The sequence below is a fragment of the Scophthalmus maximus genome, chromosome 4 (assembly GCF_022379125.1).
Source record: "Scophthalmus maximus strain ysfricsl-2021 chromosome 4, ASM2237912v1, whole genome shotgun sequence".
In the NCBI taxonomy this organism is placed as follows: Eukaryota; Metazoa; Chordata; class Actinopteri; order Pleuronectiformes; family Scophthalmidae; genus Scophthalmus; species Scophthalmus maximus.
The window spans coordinates 17,294,624-17,315,977 of NC_061518.1; the positions used below are offsets into that span (position 1 = coordinate 17,294,624).

The 21,354-nt window shown below is 40.9% G+C and overlaps 1 protein-coding gene across 4 annotated transcripts in view; it reads left to right on the forward strand.

Annotated features, from left to right (window-relative positions):
• Positions 1-21,354, forward strand: part of LOC118302636 (MAM domain-containing glycosylphosphatidylinositol anchor protein 1) — a 149,342-nt gene that overhangs the window by 85,018 nt on the left and 42,970 nt on the right. For all 4 annotated transcript variants that reach the window (XM_035628940.2, XM_035628939.2, XM_035628942.2 and 1 more), the window contains 5 exons: positions 4,461-4,657; positions 6,990-7,122; positions 17,448-17,717; positions 19,725-20,054; positions 21,046-21,345. In XM_035628940.2, coding sequence (XP_035484833.1) covers positions 4,461-4,657; positions 6,990-7,122; positions 17,448-17,717; positions 19,725-20,054; positions 21,046-21,345 — 1,230 coding nt within the window. The remainder of the gene's footprint in view (positions 1-4,460; positions 4,658-6,989; positions 7,123-17,447; positions 17,718-19,724; positions 20,055-21,045; positions 21,346-21,354) is intronic.

Consider the following 21,354-nt stretch of genomic DNA (forward strand, 5'->3'; position numbering starts at 1 on the left):
CGCACGTAACAAGGCACGTAGACGACGTAGAAACCCGGGAGGCCCAGAACACGTTCTCCATAATTGCACACAGAGCACAAGGGGCTGGGCGATAGAACGTTAACGACATCCCGGCCGCGAGTCTAGCTACGCCGCAAGCCGGCAGCCGCTACCGACCGCCGGCAGCAAGCCGGCAGCCGCGAGAAAATGATGGCGTAGACGCGATCTGTTTTTCCGCACTTCATGGGGGGAGGTGCTGCTCAGGTTGGGGGCGGGGTCGCCCCAGTAGCAAGAGTCAACTTACGTCACTTGACGCCCGGGCTGTGAATGGCTCGTTTACAGACCGTCTGCACGATCAACCCAAACCACGGATCAACGACTCATTGTTTTCTTTTCATTCTCCGTGGGCTGGCAGACACCCCAGATAACAAGATATACGTGGAGCCAGGCTGAAAATGTGCCTGGAGCATAATATGGCCCCTTTAATGTTGTTGATGTAAAAAAAAAAGTCATAGTTTTATCCGGTCTTTCCAAAAGCAGACAAATATATATAAAAGCAAAACAAGCTTCACACTTTGCGAAGTTCAGTTCAGAATGCCAGGATTTGTTTTGTAATAAAACCACTTAATTATGAAGCAAAAGTTTTGTTATATTTGATTTTGACTCACCTCGTTTTTAAAACAGCATAGTACAAACATTAAATATTAATTTTTATTCATTGATAATTAAGCATGTGGGAGACGCCACATTTTTTTCTTTCAAAAGGCAAATCTGTTGATTTCTCAAATCAGCTGTTTAAAAAAGCCTTTTCTCAGAGGACAGACATCGGATGTTTTCAAATTTTGTGGTTAACTACCATCAGGCTGTAGAAGGGACGGCATGTGCGCACGGTATTACCTTTATTAAAAAAAAAATGTGATTGTGAGCTTTGGCTTCATGCATTTGTCCAAACAAAGGACAACACTCTAATGGAGAACCACAGTAAAAGTCTTGGTGTCAGCACCAATGTTTAATGTCTAAGCAGAAAACATTGCCAGGCCCAGTGCAGCTTGAGATTTGGAGACGTAGATGTGCATTAAAAAGCTGTGGCAAACAACAGCAGTGCAGTGCAATTGATCTAAGCTGTGTGCAAAGGCAGGACTTTGGGGAAATCAGAAGCTTCATTAAAGTTTTATATTGTATTTCTGTACACTTGCTGTTTCAACTTTTGTCTCTATTTACTTAAGAGCCCAAGCTGAGTTAGAATCACCGCGGGGATTTGGGTTATGCAGTAAAAGCATCAACAACACAATTGTCGCGTGAAACAACATTCACATTCATCCACGACTCGGTAAAGGACGTCCCACATTATATATTTTTGGGGTGTTATTTTTGATGATCAATAAGAAGATATGTTTGTAGCTTTAAGTACTGCAATGCTCAGGCTGGATCTGATGTGGAGGTATGCACCTGAGCCTTGGGCCTGGTTCAGGTGCAAACCCCTGGATCGTTTGGCAGCATGTGGGCGACCATCTGCGTCGTTGCAGCATCCAGCTCCTATGCAGGAGAGATACAGCCCACGGCCCCTGCTTCCAGCTCAATCTCCGTGGCTGTTAGACCCTGTAGACATACCTGTACAGTGACAGTGCGTGTCAACGCCCGCCAGGGGAGACCTCGGGGAGCCGGGTGATCGGGCAGTTGGAGTGGCAAGAGTGGAGTGCAGTGAGCGAATGAACAGGACAAGGAGAAACTGTAGCCAACCGTCTACCTCCACGTGTCCAAGTGGAGTTTTATATGCGATTGATAGGGACTGCAGATGGGAGGACGAGGAAACAAAGTAGCTCTCTCTTTTTTTTCTGAGCTCTGATTACAGGTTGGTGGATTCAATCTTCAACTAAAAGTAAGCAAGTTTGAAGACATACATGGCCGTCATAGCTGGTTTCTAACGTCTATAAAATAAAACAATTGAGAAATTGGGGGGTGGGGGGTAGCTGATCAACAAAGAGACCTTTAAATATCCCATGATGAATCTGGAAGAGTGATTTTTTTCTCAAGGCATGTACGCCAACAGACAGAATGACAACACATAGTCACTTACACTACAATTGAAGCGGTGAAAATCATAGAGAAACCCCCCCCCTACACACACACACACACACACACACACACACACACACACACACACACACACACACACACACACAGACACACGGCATGCAGGCATTCAGGAACATATTCATAAATTCAAGTATACAAAGGTGCCTAGTCTTTTGCCAGATCTCTCTCACACACACATGCACATGGCAGAACCAGGAGGCAGGTGTCTTTGAAAGGTGCCCAGGTTTGATGGCCTGTTGCTGGCAGAGGCTTTCAGAGAGACTGCTGGTACCTCAGCGCCTAGTTTCCTGCTTGGCCTTTTGTACAAAATTGTGGGATGCCATTTCATGAATGAGGCTGTCCACAAGGGCACAAAAGAATGAGTGCTTCACAGAACTCAGAACTCAGTGACTTTCTTTTTTCTTTTTTTTCGAACCGTGGTTTTTTTTTGGGTGAGTTCTGTTACAGACGGTTGAATGCATCTTGTTTTATTTGACAAGATTGCTCTCCAGGTGGGAATAGAATATTAATGTCTATAAATAAGTATTCCATATAAATACAATTGTTTTATCAAAGAAACCAGTGATTATCTCTCTCTACAGACACATGTACTGCTGCGTAATGACGTCAGAGCTGCCAGTGACACAACTTACTGTGACACACGCAGGGCTATATCTCAGCAGGCCATTGGTTAATGTGAATGATTGACAACCAGCCAGGAGATCTTCAGATTCCTGTGAACAACACCATACTCTAACTATGAGGAGGCGAACACACAATGTGGAAAATGATAGTTTGAACCCATGTCACATTAGAAACGCCAACAAATAGAAAAAGGCAGGGTATCATCTCAAAGTGACCAACGGGAGCATATTTATGGATCAAAAATCATCAACTAAATTTCATACCGTAATTTTCTCCATAGCCATAGAGAAGCTTAATGTTGCATAAGCCTACTCATTTAAGTGCAACAACAGTCAGAATACTGAAATGCACAGAAAACACAGGAATATTAAGTTAAAACTAAATAAAAAAAACTCCATTCATCAATTTGTTTATGTTCAAGACAATGACTTAATGAACCTGTAATCACTATAGTTTACATGCATTGTCAGTGTTGTACCCATTTTGACTGTGGCACACTGGACTGTCCCTATCTTTAAAGTGTTCAAGCTGCCTCTGTGTGTTCATGTGCCTGCCCCAGAGCTCCACCTTAGAAAGCCACACAAGTGCTCTAATGCCATGCTGGACACACTTCGATGTGGGTCCAGATGTGTGTGTGTGTGTGTGTGTGTGTGTGTGTGTGTGTGTGTTAGCATGCATGTGCCTGTGTGTGGGAGATACAGCGCTTGTGTGACAGCTGTGCCCTTATCAAAGGCACGCTCAGAAATTCAAGTGTACTTATACACACAATCTTCTCCAACCCCGGAATAAAATAAATATCTCTCCTCTTTCCTCAATCATGTGGGCCCTGTCATGCTCCCCTCTGATGGTATCAAGAGCCGTAGTAAAGTCACGTCTCGAGCTCTTTTCTATAGCTTCTATCATGCCTGCTTGATAAGTGTACAGCAGGTGCGATGAGTTGACACAGGAGGAAGGAAATAAGGGACAAGAGCGGGGACATGAGAAGTCGGGAGAGAGAGAGGAAGGAAAGAGAGGAAAAGGAAACCTTGGTGTCGGCACAAATTGTTTCCATGATGTTTGAAGTCCGCAACATCGCAATTAGGCTGCAAAGAATTGGGATTTTACACACACACACACACACACACACACACACACACACACACACAACTCTTCCCTGTGAGAGATAAAGACAAGGAGCGAGGAGGAGGGGATAGAGAGGCCGCCATGGTGATGGGGAGTGAAAGTGGCAGTGAGTTTTGGAGCGATGGCAGCAACCAGGGGAGAGCAGGCTCCGCGCTTGTGACGGCAGCCGAAATCCCATCCGCTCCCATGAAGGCAAATTTCATAGGGAAATGGGGCAAAGTTGAGGGAAAGATATCTGAGACTGTTTGGACATTTCTGCTCGTTAGAAGCTGCGATCAACGGGCAAGTGTTTGGATAGCTTTGGTCAGTGTGGCTGCGGAATTCAGCCAACAAACAGCACTTTTGTACAAACAGCACTTACTTACTGTTGTGTCCCAGTTACCAAGTCCCTTTACTGCCACATGAAATATCAGCAATGGTTTGCACAGAAAAGGCGACAGCATCCTGCAAAGTAAAGGCTGTTTTCACCTCCCACAGTCTGAAGAATCTGTGCCTCTATAAAACTGATCCTTGTGGTTTCTTGACGTGCGTCTTTGTGTCAAACCTTAATGAACACGTTCCTGGAGTGTAATAACCAATAATCTCTCCCTGCAGCAATGGCTGACCGTTCACATTTGTTTGTTCCTTGTGTTCGGCAGACCTCGACACACCAGTTCTGACGGTGCACCAGACCATCAGCGATGTGCGCGGCAACTACTACCTAGAGAAGACGGTGTTCCTGCGCTGCACCGTCAACTCCAACCCTCCCGCAAGATTCATCTGGAAACGTGGGAACATGCTCATCGAACAGAGCAAGGACAACGGAGTGGACATCTACGAGCCACTTTACACGCAGGTACACAGGAACACCTACGTGTGCAATCACACCTCGCTTTCTCCCTTGCTCTTCAAAAAGTGCCCCGGAAAATGCCATTAAGACAAGTTTTCCCCTTATCTAAGAAGAAATATGTGCTCTTGCTTTTGTTTTGGCTCTTTGGCTATTTCTGCTCAACTTTCAGCGTTTAAATGAGCTCCGTTAAAACTCGATGGTTATGACCCAGAACCTCTATAGGGCCACGTGAACAGAATTGACCGCTCTAAGAACACCTTTCTGAACTGCAATTCTCCAGTAGCTTTAACCTTAAGTCAGTGCTGCAGGTCTGTCAAGCTGTGAATGCCAATCCCCAAATGCCAAATCACAGTGCATGAAGCTCTAGTAAGAGTTATATTTAGCATTTAAAGACTTTGGATGGTCCTGTGATTTTTTGTTAGCCTTTAAAAAACCAAAAGCACAAGAGCAAAGTATAAGTGAGGGATTAAAAAAACAAAACATGTTTTTCTCCTCTAGTGTAAAATGTAGTTGCTAGCATGTGAAGCAAAATCTACTTTTGTAAAGATTATTTGGCTTGGATTTCAGGATACTTCACAAAAATCCCTGGTCACAAAATGTTATGCTCGAGCAACTGCAGACAAACTGACAATGTTAACTGACGAAATGATGTATTCTCCAAACACATTAGACCTTATCCCAAAAACCATTTGTCCTGTTTAAAAAAAGTTTAAATTGAACCATGAGGATAAAAAAACAACAAGCTCAAATGATAAGCATGTGATACTGTATGTCACTAAGAGTCTCCCTGTCATCACTGCAAACTGCGCACTACTTGCCATGTGAGACTGGAGAGCCCAAATGGAAAGGTTGCAGTGAATTGAATCTTAAAACATGAGCTCATACTTTGAAATGTGCAGGATTCTGAAAGGAGAAATACAAATTGACATAAAATCCATGGAGGTAAATTTGGTGCATACTTATTTGTAGTTGTAGAAAAGAGTCACTCATGTAACAGTATTTATTACATTTTTGATATTCACATTATTTGATACGGGTGTGTGAATGTGTTTTGCACCATATTTAATGCAAAAAAATTGCAAAAATGTCAGTGTATGACTCGTAATTTGTGACTCAGAATAGGATTTGTGCACCTGGGATTAAGAATTTGAGAAGGTGTAACTGTAGTTTTGTAATTTTGGGAGAGGTGGAAAAAGTTTGCAACTCCTAAAGCATTTTTCTCTGTGACTACAAATTTACTGTTACATGTGTGACTCTTTACTACAACTCCAAAACAGGTATGCACCAACCTCCATAAAAATCAGGCATGCAGAGAGAAAATGAAAGAGAAAAAAGTTGTTTTACTTTATTGTAGCATCACACGATTGTTCTGGCCTCTTTGTCTGCTTTCAGTCAAGTTCAAACTAGCTGCCCATCCCATCAGCTGGCCAGTTACTTGTTCAGTCAGCCAGCAATAGCCAGTAAGCTGACTACGTAACAACATAAGCAGCAACATCTCCCAGCCCGAGCGCACAGACGTCGCCTTCACAAAGGCCTTTATCCACTTATCAAAGTGTCAGTCAGCCACAGAGCAGATCCCCTGGTGTTCAATTAGCCGGCCTGCGGAGCCCTTCCCGGGGCTGCCCGAGACACTGTTTGCCCATCACCTACTGGAGCAGGCCGAGAATGATACAGTATCACACGCGAAGTCTAGATCTGTAAATTCATCAGCGATGTTGAAAGGGATCATCTGCATGAGGAGCACAGAGAAACGCCATTAAGATGATAAGAGACACGCCGTAGTTTCATGAATAGTCAGCGAGAGGGTGGATTTATTCTGCTTTTTTTATTTTTACACCGACAATCAAACTCGTTTCCTTTTCCTGAATAAGTCTGATGCAAAATACATTTGAAATTCAACATTTATATTAATCCATATGTAGATCTTGCATAGTTTAGTTGATTAGCAGAGCCTGTTAGACACACAAACGTAGTATGTGTGTATTTATGCCAATGCTCGCGTGTGTGTGTGTGTGTTTGTGTGTGTGTGTGTGTGTGTGTGTGTGTGTATGTGTGTGTGTGTGTGTGTGTTTGTCTCAGTGTGACCCTGTTTGCCACACTATGGCTCATCAAAAATTTAAGTGACTTATTCCAGACTACAACCCAGTTTAGAAAAGACTAAAATAAAAAGCTTTGCACTTTCTCATTAATATATTCTTATGTGTTATCTGATGGCAATGTGGTAATGCCATTAATGTTTGGAATAATGTTTATGTATGATTAGCATATCAATCACATAGAAGGTTGTCTGGTCAAATATTTTTATGTGTCTGTGTGTGTGTTTTTTTGTCCCATCCAGGGTGAGACCAAGGTGCTGAAGCTGAAAAACCTCAGACCCAAGGACTTTGCCGATTACATCTGCCAGGTGTCCGTCCGCAATGTGTGTAACATCGAGGATAAGTCCGTCACTTTCAGGCTCACAAATGCTACAAGTAAGTCTTTCCCGAAAACAAACAAGGGCGTGTACATGCCTTCACAAAATATACCCCCTTTGCTTTGACCTTTGCACTCTGTCTTTGAATCTTCCATTTCCTCCGACTTTTCTCTTGACGTTTGCTGTGTCTTGGTTGGGGAATGTCTCTTTCTCTCTATGTTAAAATGTCTTGTATCTTTTTACTTGTTCAGGAAATAGCATTCTCCTGTCACCCTCTCATTTTCACACTTCCTTTAATCTCTCCCCCTCTCCATCACTCTCTATATCTCTTCTTCCTTTCTTTCAATGGTGTTTTTCCTTCTGCACTCTGACTTTCCAATCAAATTTCCTCTCAGTCTCTCTGGCTGCTCGCATGCCTCCCTCTCATGGCACAGTGTTCGTCTGTCTTGTTTTTCCCGCTGATCTCAGGGCCGTCAGCTGAAATTCAGTTGTCACACTCCCTGTTATCTTCAATTCACTCCACACCGCTCTGTCCATCTTCACGCCACCGCTCTGCAACTCTGTTACTTACCACAGCATTGTTGCCGTGGACAACCCTGTCAGATTTATTATGGTCGGACTGCTACACCACAAGGGGAAACTCTGTGCTTGTGCAGTTTTTATTATTCGATTTTCATTGGATTTACTTTCTCCTCTTCTCGCCCCTTTTTCCTTTTTGCAGTATTTTCTAAATGCCAGCTGGAATTAGAGAATTTAAGTCTTGCTTTGCAAAAAAATTTTGCCCTTTTATCTGTTACATTTAAATCCTTTCTGTAATGTCAGTATATTCAATTGAAAGGTCCGAACCTAATGAAGCATTTTTCCCATAGAGCCAGAGTACTACATTTGTTTTGGCCACGAACCATTTGAAGACAAGAGGGCTATAATATTTTTTTTCTTTTCTCCCACTCAGAAGGTCTGAATAAATATACAGTGACAACGGTAAAACAGCATAGCTGTAATAATGAATAATGAAAGGAGGCTGTAGGTTACAAAAGCAGCCTTGTGAGCAAATTATAAGGTCTGTTAATATCCAAACTGCATTTGAAAATAAAAGATGATTACTCCCTATGTGAATAATTCATAATTCAACATTTTGGGAGATACTTATTTTTATTTTTTTTACATTGCATTTACATTACAATTTTATTTCTTTCCTGAGTCAGATGAGAACACGCCTTGTCTGGCTCTAATCAAAGTCCACCGATAAAGCTCACTTATTAACACAGTAACTAGCAGTAACAGTATATCACGTTTATTTTCACCTTTAATTTTGTGATTAGGTAATAGTCCAAAGAAATAGTCCAGCACATAACCCTGGTGGTACTTTCATATTTACATGACAGACATTAGAGGGGTAGGGATCATTTCATTCAAGAAAGCAAATAAGTGTGTCTCTTAAAATATGAAACTATTCTTTAACCATCAAATTTCCCTCGAGCAAGGCACTGAACATTGCCTGTTCAGAGGACAACTGATGTTTAGTTCCCATGTTTTCAATGATAGCATGAATGGGATGCAGAAAAAGCGTCTTGTGAAAAAAAAATCATAATTGGTTCACACTACTCCAGTCTCTCAGTATTCTTTATGAAATGCTTGGGTGGAATGTCATTAAGTGCATTGTAAGCGTACTTTGAATTTTAAGAACTATTTCACAAATATACCTCACACATTTCAGAGGCAAATTAACTTTTTTACTTAACTACATCTATATCTGAACTTTTACATTTAGTTACTTTACCAATAAGGTTTTACATACTAAAGACGATAATAATTATGAAGTATGATGTATTATTATAGATAAAACTATCAAATAGTATATACAATTTGAGTTAATATTCAACCAAAAATCTATTTCTTGTTTAACAGTAAATCTAATTGATCAATGAGCAAGTCATCAATTTGATCCATTAGTTGCAACCCAATATAGAAACGATGAAAAAATGCTCCACCTCAACAGTAACATGCTGCTCATGCATAAGTAATAATGATATCACAGGAAAATATTTTCTGCATTGAGAACTTTTACAATTGACACATTTCATACAAATTTGCATATACTTGTATACTTTTACACTACAGTAATAGCAGAGTGTCTTTACCTAATTAATGGTCTGTACACTTCCACTGTGGACAATATAGAGAAATTACATTTTCTTTTTAATAGCATTATTATTACTTCAGTATATCTCAGTTACACACTGAAGAGTAAAGCTTTATAATGTATTATTTTTCATTTACAGACTTTGAAAAAAAGGAAGCATTATCAATTGAGCAATAGGGCCTCTTAACGATAGATATGAGTCTACAAGGACTCTTCTAAAGTGAGCTGTAGGTGCAGAAGATAAAATAAACTTACTGAACAAACTCTGGGATAGGAAGTTAAGAGGAGGGAGATCAAAGTTTGTCATCTCTGTGAAAGACTGTGCATGAGAAAGAGCTGCTTGCAGAGAGATATAGAAAGAAGAGGAAATGAAAGCCCGAGAATAAATCAGATAGACAATGAGAGATGGACATGACTTGCAGAAAATCTCTGTAAAAACATCCAGGTGTATGTACTGTAGCTCACAGACACCTTATTAATTTTGAGCAAACGCCACATACGACGAGAGATGGTAAAGGATGGATTATGATACAAGACAAATGCCTTTAATAAAGAGTGCGACCCAAAATGGACGTGGGTTATGGGTGAATAAGTGTGTCATGGTTATGATTTATTTATATGCATGGCTTTTGAATGTGTATGTATGTATTTATACAGTATATTGCAGATAATACTCAAAAGGTGTAACACTCAGGACATTTAGCAGTGAGCTCATTTGTGACTAATCGACCCTCTGCTCAATCCATTAGTCGAATTCGTAAAAATTCAAGTTCAAGCTTTCAAAATCTAAATGTGGGAGAGGTAAACAAACGTGTTTTAATGTTCATGCTGTGTGATGTAGGTGTCCCTCATCCTCATTCCCTCTGTCTATCGCTCATCCCCGTTTGGATTCCTGAGATCAGTTGTTACCCCACAGCTCAGTCAACACACACAAACACACACACACACACACACACACACACACACACACACACACACACACACACACACACACACACACACACACATACACACACACACACACACACACACACACACACACACACACACACACACACACACACACACACACACACACAGGACAAGATGCACAAATACCAGAAATCAGCACCAAGCGCCTGTCTGGTGCTGGCATGAGGATTCAGAGAGTTGCCAGAACAGCCCATCTGTCTGGACCTCACAGCCTCTGGGAGTGACAGAAAACATACACTGCTTAGTGTGTGTGTGTGTGTGTGTACTCCTGTCTCCATTTCCTAACCTGCTCCCCAGCTGGTTCAGGTAACTATTGGCATGGACAAAGTTCTGGAACCAAATATGGAGGAAGCTGCGGTTCGGGAAATTTTGTTATATATGTATTTTTTTTTTTCTGTTTTTGTCACTGCTTACACACGTTTCCTAAAATAAACCACATCTTTTCAAGAATGAGCTCATTTCACACACTCACCAAAGCCTAACATTTCTACTTTAATGATATTAACCATGCAGACATACACACATATATACATTCATACACTGAACATGTTCCATATGGATCCATAGTCCACATTTGTTTATGAAACGTAAAAAAAGAATAATATTGAAGTTAAAAAGAAAATTGAAAGAAAGAGAGAAGTGCTGTGCAACCCTGCCCTTTTTGTAATTTATAACTGTGCAGTAACTATAACTGTATTTAATACTCTCCACATCTGCAATTCATGTAAATAATTATGCTACTGTACCTCTAAGACCCTTTACTATTGCAAGGATATATTCGAGGCGGACGTGGTTATTAGGTTTGTGGTGAATTATTTCACCTCTCAGGGACATCATACAGCAAATAAATCAATTTTAATAAATTCAGCCACAAGATACTGATAACAAGCCTTGTCAGTGGCATAAACACAATGCTGTTATCTCAGAAAATCACATTTCTAGGCTCAGATCTTCAAAATAACATTGCAAATACAAGAGTTACAAGAAGGAAAATTACCGAAGAGATACGGAACAGATGAAATGTCATAGATACACAGAGGGCAACAGCAAGTTCAGAGATAGATGGATGGACACAGAGATATGGATGATCCAAAAGAGGAAAACAAACCGTGACCTCCTGCTTTTTGTTTGTTTGTTGTTGTACCTCTATAATATCGATCTAATGAGTGTATTTTGTTATCCCCGCTGAGCTCCCTTTTTGTCCTTGCAGCGTCAGTCACTGCTCAGATTAGATTCATCCAACTAGGTCATGCCATCACCACAGATTCACCGCATTGGGACAAGGGGATTGATTGATTTTTATATCATAATCTCAGCCGGGGATTTGAGTATGGGGCCTGTGCCCTCCAGTAACTGCCGACAGCAGCCAAATCCTCTCCCCTCCCCGCCTCTTGTGAAAAAAGAACATGGTGCGCCGCTCTGGAGATTGAGATGTTATTTAAAGCGGTGGAGTACAGGGGTGGAGAGGGTAATGGAACAAGGCCTGGGCATGTGTAAGGATGGAGCGAAACATTAGACTGCATTAGATTGACTTCAACGGACTTGCTGTCTGCAATAACCCTTAAAAACCTCTGTGTGCTGCATCTGCGCAGTCATTATAATTTAAATGTGAGAGTGGTTATGGGGAGAAAAGAGACAATAAGAGCAAGAGAAATGAAAGAAATACATTCAACATAGTTTTAAACACAAAGGATTTGTGTCAAGTTGCTATTTGTTCATATGCTCTTCCACCAAGAAGGTCATGTTTTCACCCGTGCCATCTGAGTTTGTAAAAGAGGCAAAAATTAAAATGGCTAAAGGTTATTTATCAGAATTTTTGCCAGTTTCACTGGAAATATTGTTTGGATCTTTATGGGGTAGAGACCGTTGAGTTTAAACAATTTGGTGCCAATTGGACGGCTAATTCCTCTCTTTTGTTTCTGTAAATTATAAGAGGTAGACAGATGTGGAGGTTCGCACTACTAAGTGCCTCTCTAGTTATTATTTGTGAATTTCAATACAAATAAATAAATTCACTTATAATCTAATAGAAAATGTGAGTCTCGCCCTGTGGGTGTAGATTAAACACACTATCAAGTTTTGTTCTTGCATGGTTGTTGTCCTTTTACCATTAACACACACACACACACACACAAACACACACACACACACACACACACTTAGTGAATACAGTGCCAGCTGCTGTGAAATGGTAATAATCTTCTATTTTCAAAACACAGCAGGAAAATCCCCCCTGTTGGCACCAATGATCCACAGGGACTTTTTTGGGTGCTAGTTAACCTCCACACCTGTAGGCCGACCTGCTATTTCTTTTTTTTGATAGACACAGTTGTGACTGTTGCTTGATACAAAACACAAGCGTACAGTACACCTTATCCACCTCTGTCTACACCGTTAAACTTGTCTTTGCCGTCTGATTTCCTCCTAGTAGCCCCTCTGTCTGTACCTCATTCCCATGAGTCTGAATCAGGTCTCACAGCATGATAGTGACAGAGGATGCACGTCATGGTGAGTGACCAAAATAAAAATGCAGAGAGAAGGGAGAATGAGACCCAGGTATAGAGACAAGGAAAGGTAAAAAAAAAAAAAAAACAGATGTGGAAGATACGGAGGTGACAAACTGACTGAGAAAAAAAGAATCGAGGGAGTGAGAAAGTGTGAGCGCGGAAGAGAGAGGCATTTGTTACCTGGTTGTAAACTGCTGTACTGCACATAAATCCTGTTACTTCGGGAAGAGCGCTGGCTGATCCCACCGTTACGGTCACCCACGCTCCCGCAGGAAATTGAACCTATAATTCTCAAATCCTCAGTTTGCTTCTGCCCGTTTCACCCTTAGCGATATCGCTCATGTTTTTTTTCTTTTCTTCTTCTTCTGGTTCGTTGTTCATTTGTCGCATCAGTTGTATGCAGAACATGATGCATGAAGTGCGCGGGAGAGTGTTCTGTGTGTCTATGTTGGGCATTCACATGATTGGAGCGTGTGAGTCCATAATATGCTCGACCTTGAAAAGAAATGAATTTCTTTGAAAATCAACCCACATTCGCTTCCTAATTGGTTCTTATCAGTCACGACTCCATTACCAGCGGTGATTACACAGTGCTGTTAATACTATATTTTCTGTAACTATGTAATCGACTGCGGAGGAGACAATCTGCCTCCTGTTCACACTGTCACACACATGCCAAGTGTACATGAATGGGTCACTTAATGTGCATTGTTCAGTGTGTTAGTAAGGACAGGTTTTACTTGTAAAACAATTGTCTACACTGGGATCATTTTAGTTTTAATATGCCATTGTCAAGCGAAAATGTAGAAGAATGGATGTAGCTTCACTTTGGTGTATCAGGCTTTAAAATATATATGTATATATATATATATATATATATATATATATGTGTGTGTGTGTGTGTGTGTGTGTGTGTGTGTGTATACCATCCAACAATATTACCCTGTTACTTAATTCCACTATAACTGAATTCAACAATATTACACACAAAATGAAATATACCAAGCAGAGCAGTTTCTGTGGAATTTCCTCTAATGCTTAGAAAGCCAACAGGGTTTTTACCTTCCAAGTGCTGTGCTGTGATACAATGGGAGTAGACAGTGCTATTTATGTGCTGATTGTGGTTGTTACATCAGTGGAATTTGTTGTCAGTTGGAGAGCCATCACTAGTGATGTTAGCTAAACCAATATCACATTAGCTGTGTGTGTGTGTGTGTGTGTGTGTGTGTGTGTCCCTATTTTTGCATACACATTTTTGTCACTCATTTAAGAGAGTACAAGCCGGTTTGTGCGTGTGTGTGTGCACAGCTTTGTGCATCTGTAAACTAGTTTTGCTGGGCGTCTGTGCACCTCTTTCATTACGGCAATTGCAATCTGTTAAAAAAGAGATTAGATGAGAGGATGTACTGCATAAAGTCTATTAGAGGAATGAATTGCTTCCCGTACTGTGTGGGGTCAGTCTCTCACTGAGGATTATCTGCCTCTCCGGTTGATAAAAGCCTGGATTCTCCACCTTCTTGTCTGCTACAGCATATTTAGAAGAAAAAAAAATAAACCCACCCAGTCTGGAGTAAACTCCTTCAAAATTCACACATATAAATATTCAAAACATTAAAGATGCTCTTTTGAATTGTCCAGTGATAGTAAACATTTAATCATACACTGATCTTTAATATGAATATCAAAGGCATACATGTTATCAAGATATAAATGTTTTTTTCTACACGTTCCTGCATTAAAGAATATTCGGAGCAAACATGTGTGGACATACAGATTCCGGATTGTCAAACTGAAAGTGGCAGTTTGATTAAAGAAAAATTAAAAAATAAATGTATCTGGACCATATCTATTCCTGGGAAGGAACAGCAACTGACCTTTCAACCGCTCCCTGTCTGCTGACCAGTGTTAAGACTGTGGTCGCATCATGTGTAGTTGTGTGTTGTGTTTTTTTTTGTTCTCTTACCGGGGGCTTGAATGTTGGCATGGCGTGTGAATGAGTGTTTGTAGCCAATTAGATGTGTACAAGGACAAGGAGGTGATTGGAGGACAACATGAGATCCTGCAGCTGATCGGTCCGTTGTTTTTCTCATATACGTATAAGGCAAAATGTTGCCAAGGTCCTTTTTATTTTCCTAGCCACCACACAAGTGTTGCTATTGGTAGAAAGAGGTGAGTGGCCCTGATGACAGACTGTACTGATACTCAGGTCACTGTGGGTTCATCTGGTTCGGACTCAGATGTTTGTTTTATTCTTTTTTAAAACAATCATTCAAACCTATTAGAGAGTGTAGAGAGTTTAGGTCGCCCAACTTTCCTGGAATAAATTGTGTAAGTGTGTGTGTGTGTGTGTGTGTTTGTGTGTGTGTGTGTGTGTCCAAACAAGGAGCATGCAATATATCAAGCAAATTAATTGAAGTACATAATAACTGTTGCTTTCACCTTATCATTTATGTCTTCAATGATCATTCATCTATGATGCATTTTAGCTTTATGGCTATAATGACCTTGGTAAAATTTTGTAATATGTCATCGTGTTTCCATGTGACAAAAAAAAAAATAATATTATTATTATATAGGATCTTACTTAGCTGCGATCGAAAAACAAGAAAAAAATATGACTTGGCACACACGCACACAGGGGGAGAGAGAAAGAGAGAGAGAGAGAGACATGTACCCAAGATAACTCAACAGATTAATAACTTGTAACCAGTAAAGCAGCTGCAGTAGAGGACATGGGTCTTGGCTGCTTCCTGTCACCCCATTTACGCCTCCTGGCAGGATATGTAAAAACCTGTTACGACATGTTGCAGGTGGGACTGCCATCTATGTGATCCGGAGCTTTTTGACTACTTTAAAAAGTGAGGAGATTTAAATTGACCTCGGCAGTAAAACCATCATTACAGTGCAGAGAAGTCCTGTTTGGTGCTCCATGTGAGACTCTTTCTTTCTTTCTGTTTTTATTTTAATATAGAAGTTGGTAGTACATGTTTTTTTACACAAACATGGAAAAACTGCAATTATTGCAGCAATTATTCAAAGGAAAAGCAACATTACCATTACATTGTAGCTATTCTTCTGCCTCCTAATGAATAAATCCAAGTCCAAAATGGGTTTTTTTGCTCAGTGATAAGCAAAAACACATTATCAGATGTCATTTGTGGATACTTGGTACAGTTATTATTAGCATTTCCATAAGTCACAGACCTAATGTGTTAGCCACTGCTGCAGTTGAGTGGTGAAACCTGAGCTAAACTATCTACCTCGCGCAACATCGCAAATCAACAGGCAAAGTTACACAGCCCCCGGTGGCAGAGACCTACTGAAAGGGGGGCACACACTAAACCTACAATACTGGATTTCTGGCAAGTGGAATCACACACTTTACACACCCAGACACTTTGTGACAACCAGACATTACATGTTGTTTGCTGATGATGTTAAGCTTTCAGACTACTCATTTCATTTACACACTTTATTCAGTCATTGTGCAGATGATACACGCGGTACGAGCCCATGTAGTCATCAGTGCACTGTCACCAATAACACGTTGTGTTTCTCTTCTCTCCTCTGAGGAGATTAATATCCTTCTTTTCTTTTTGCCCTTTCCACACTCTCCCTCTTCAGTCCTGTCTTTTATTCTCTTCTTTTTTGTCAGCTGTGTGTGCACCAGGCCCCCAGTGCTGTGCCTCATTTTTTTCATTCTTTTTTTTTTTCTGCGTTTTTTTTTTTTTTTTTTAACTACTTGGGTCCATCGATCTCTGTCTGGCAAAGGGATTTTTTTCTTTTTTTGCCACTGCAGTTGCATTTTGGGTCATCCTGTACTTTTCCTGTTAGGTCAGTCATAGGAAATGGACGCAATGGGGAAGACAAGGGCAATATGGGAGCACGGGAACAGGGACATGAATTTCCTTTTGGTTACGGATTAGTGTGAGATCAGAAAAGGACTGGAAACTCAAACGCCCTTACACCAATGTACAATTACACAACACACACTCGAGCACATATTCACACATATCCACACACTGCATCACCATTGCAGTCTGAACAGAATAGTAAACGGCTGCTGTGTGCTGACTTGGTTGGAGGTCAGGTCTTGCCTGTGTGTCTTGGGGTTTACACAGTGAAGTGGCAATCCTCTATGGACATCTGGAACTCCTTCCAATGAAATATCCACAAGTGCTTCTGTGTATTTTAAGGTTTATTGCTGCTCCAAACCCACTTAAACGCACGCGCTGTACAGGTATATACTCACTTCAAAACTCACAATATTTGTGATTTATAATTCGGCAATTAAATAAAGTATTAAGTGGGATATCAAGTAAATAGATGTATCAGTAGCCGAACACCAGGATAAATCTCTTAATTGTAAAACTTGTAGCACACAACCCCATAGTAAGTGTGAAAATCCCTTTCAGTGTGTATGCACTTATCTACACACACAGACACACAGACACACTAGCATAACACTAGCATTCTCACTTTTGAATAATGTCATCACTTGTATGCAAACTCCTGTAACCATCCTGCAACCCCAGTGAGAAACCTTTAATTGCGTCTCGATATGACAGGTGCAGACAGTTATTACAATTTTACTGTCAGACTTCAGCATCTGTACGTTCCTGACATTTGCACCTACCAATCCTGTACAACAGTTGCAAAGCACATGAAAAACAATTTGGTTCTGTTCTGTGTTGCAGAAGAGGAAGTGATTTGCACTTGTAATCCTCTCAACTCTTTTCCTCCCCCTGTCTCCCCCTCCAGCTCCCCCGATGATCCGTCTATCAGTGAACGACACGGTGGTGGTGGATCCCGGGCAGGATGTGCTGTTAACCTGTGAGGTGACTGCAGGTTTCCCCTTCCCCACTGTGATTTGGTCACGCAACCCAGGCCCACTTCCCCTCAGCGCACAAGTTCGAGGGGCTACGCTGATTTTGCGGGCGGTCACACCGGCTGACGCAGGCTTTTACAACTGCTCGGCGGTCAACAATGTGGGCAACCCTGCGAGAAAGAACGCCAATCTCGTTGTCAGGAGTAAGTGATGCATGTGTGTGTCTTTGTTTGTTCACAGAAAACAGAGGGACACAAGGTAGGAGATGTATTGGGGAACTCTTGAGATGAATAGCATGTATGTAGTGTGTCCATTGTTTTGTCTTTTTTTGACTGGTTGCAAATTTAACATAGGTAATGATCTATTAATCCAGAAAGGATTCAGATACCCAATTTCCTGGCTTTAAAAATATCACAGCCCCATGGGAAAGTAAATATTAGATTATGAAAGCAGATTAAGATTTTTTTTCAAATCATTATTATTAGGTTTTTTTTGGGGGGTGGGGCACACATAATAAATGTCCACATTATATTGTATGCTTGAATTTATTAGACTTAAATTTGCAATTTAATATTAAGTACTGTTTACAAGCACATGCCTTGGTAGTCTTGATGCTAAGTGTGTGTGTGTGCGCGTGTGTGCGTGTGTGTGTGTACAGTATGTGTCGTGATCAACACGAGTTCATCCATCATTTCGGAGAGCTGATGTGAAACTTGTCAAAATAGACAGGTTAAGTATCGCTCTCTTTCCCGTTCCTCTGCTGTTAAAAACAGAAGCCTTCAATCCTCGCTTCCCTCCGGCTAATTTTAGCCCCTTTAATCATCTTTATTCACTCCAATTAGTTAGACTGGAGTGGAAGCAATTAGCGACAGTTCATTCTGTTAGTTAACACTGTAGTGAACGTATGCTGGATGGGTTTCTCCTGAAAGCTTAATGGGCCTGAACACGTCGTCGCACCAGCACAGGTGGCAAGACAGTGATGGAGACAAACACACATGCACACACTCGTGTTCAGTGAGACACACATGTTGGCAGGCGGGCAGGCCACACAGTCGTACATGCTCTTGGATGTACACAGAGCCACAGAAGCCCAGATCCCAGACATCAGGACAAACACTGCATCCTCTTCCACACTAAGAAGGAAAAGGTTGCATGGTCACACTAACCATATGGTCACTGACTTACTGTATATCTATGGCTCCACCCTAGGATCTTGTCAACAAGCTCAACAAAACGTATAAATCAAGCCTTCCTCTGCTCCTCGCTGCCAGTCTCTCCCCTCGGTGGGGAAACAGAGAGCTGTTTTGTATTCAACATGGAAATCTGTTGGGGAAACGCAGCCTTTGAAACTGAAAATTAGATGTGACAGTGTGAGAGTCACTCTTTGTCATTGATTTTGTTTCTCCCCCTCATTCTCTGCCCCCATTATTTTATTCTCTATCTGGCTCCTTTTGTCTCTCCCTCCTTCACAATTTGCTCACTCTCTCTTTATTTCTTCTTCTTTTTCCTGTGGTTTCTTTTTGTCATGCTGACTCCTCCTCATGCCTCACACACTGTCACACACTCTTCTACAGTTCTGCATATTTCCTCTTCCATCCACTTTCTTTGAATTGCTTTTTTAAATTTATTTTATTTCATTTCACACTAAAATGTACTTAGATAAAAGTACAAAGTATGTTAGTTAAAATGTTTTCTGAGTAAATATAAAAAAAAAGAAGATAAGGAGGGGTATAAATAGTGTATGCCCATAATAAGGAGATAAGGATAAATGAGAAATGTTGAAGTAAAGCATATCTTTAGATTACCAGGTGCATATGAATTGTTTTTTCCTTGCTTATAAGCTGTTACATCATACACACATTATGATTTAAACAAGTCACCAATTTATAATACCTCAGTGAGGACTGAGACTTTTTAGTGGCTTTAAAGCTACATGAGGCTGGTTCAACGGTCATGGCAGCAAAACACACAGGAGATTATCCTTTTTATACTCTGAGAAATATGTTAAGAGTAAAAAATATTACAACATAACTGTTCTTCTGTCATCTTGGTCGTCCATTTAATATGTTATGTCATTTCAGAGTGATAATATTTAAAATATTTTGGCGGTAACATTTTCTTTTAAGACTCCACCTTAACCAGTTCTTCACACCGTACCACACATTTAACCCTTTGCTCTGTCTCCGTTCTCTCCCCACCGCCACACACAGCGATGAGCAACCTGACCTTTCAAATTACGCCAGACTCCAACAAGGACAGTGAGACCATCCAAATGGGTCGGGACCTCAAGCTGTCGTGCCATGTCGATGCCATTCCACAGGACAAGGTCAACTACACCTGGTACAAGAATGGCGCACCCGTCTTCAACTCGGTGAGCCTGATCTTGCTGCGCAGTGACCCTGAAATGGCACCCGGCACCAGCAGTTTGGAGATAGTGGACATGAAGTTCAGAGACTTGGCCACCTACAGCTGTGTGGCAAATTTCCCAGGCAGCACGGTCCCGGAGCTCCGGGTGGATGTCAACATCTCCCAGAACAGTGGTAGGATTTTACTCTTGTTTTTTTTTTTTTATTTATTTTTATCATATCTCTTTGACTATTTGGACACATTTCTTTGAAGCTATGGTGAATCAAAAGAAAAGATCTAAAATACTTCTATTGGATCAATATGTTCATTCAGATACACAAACCCCAAAGACTGGGATTTCAACAGTAGCTTTACTTGAAAGTGAATTTGGTGGAATATGCATCTGCACTGCTTAGAGGTCAGTCAGATGTTCGAGGTAATAGGCTGGAAGGAATATATTATTCAAAGTTGTTTCAGGAAAACGTCACCTGATAATTCAGCCTTCTTTGACTTGCTGCCCTGTTTCATCTTAGTTGTATCGCTGACATTTTTATAATTTATTTTCAAACTATAATGCACTCTTTATATAGATTATGTATATATCTATGCAGGAGATAAGGTAAACAACATATGATTTTTTTCCCTATAATTGAAAAGGGTAGTTTGAACTCTAAAAAAAGTGACAACATTGATATAATACTTAAATCAGACAGTATCTGTCCCTTCCCCCCTTATTACTCTTTTGGTATATCAATGAGAATTTGAGAGTCACTGTGGTATAAAAATGTATGCGTTAGTTAACCACAAATGTTATTACTTCATCCTGAGCAGTAATCTCTTCTAATGTCCCCGTGCTGCATTGAAACTGTGTGATTGTCCAATAAAATTAGCATTATAAATGTCACTTTCTTTCATGTCTTTTTATTCTCCGTCTGTCTCTGTTATCCCGTTACTCTGTTCACACCATCTGTCAATTTAAACTCATGTTCACCCTCTGACTTGTTATATAACAACATATAACCCTTCTTTTCCATTACCTTGTACTTTTCTTGTGCACTTTTTCCCTCTTTTCACTTGAAATGATACATTTATAATAATAAATAATAAATATAAATGTGTCTTTATGTAGATATTATACTCTAAACCTTTTTGTCACTCTTCCTTTTCTCCTCCCTTTGCTCCCAGTCTCTCCTCCGGTGCTGTCAGTTCCATCGGGGGGTCAGGTGGTCAATGTGCGAGAGGGGGGTATCGCTGAGCTGGTGTGCTTGATAGTGGATGGCAAACCACGTCCACCTATACTATGGTCACGGACAGAAAAGGACCTGCTAATGCCATCAGGGAGGCCTGTGGAGGAGACGGCTGACGGCCGTTTGAGGCTTAAGAACGTGAGCAGGGACATGATGGGGGCGTACCGGTGCCAGACCGCTCCATACAACGGGCTTAACATCAAACGCAGAGAGGCACAGGTGCAGCTCAATGTGCAGTGTAAGTGTG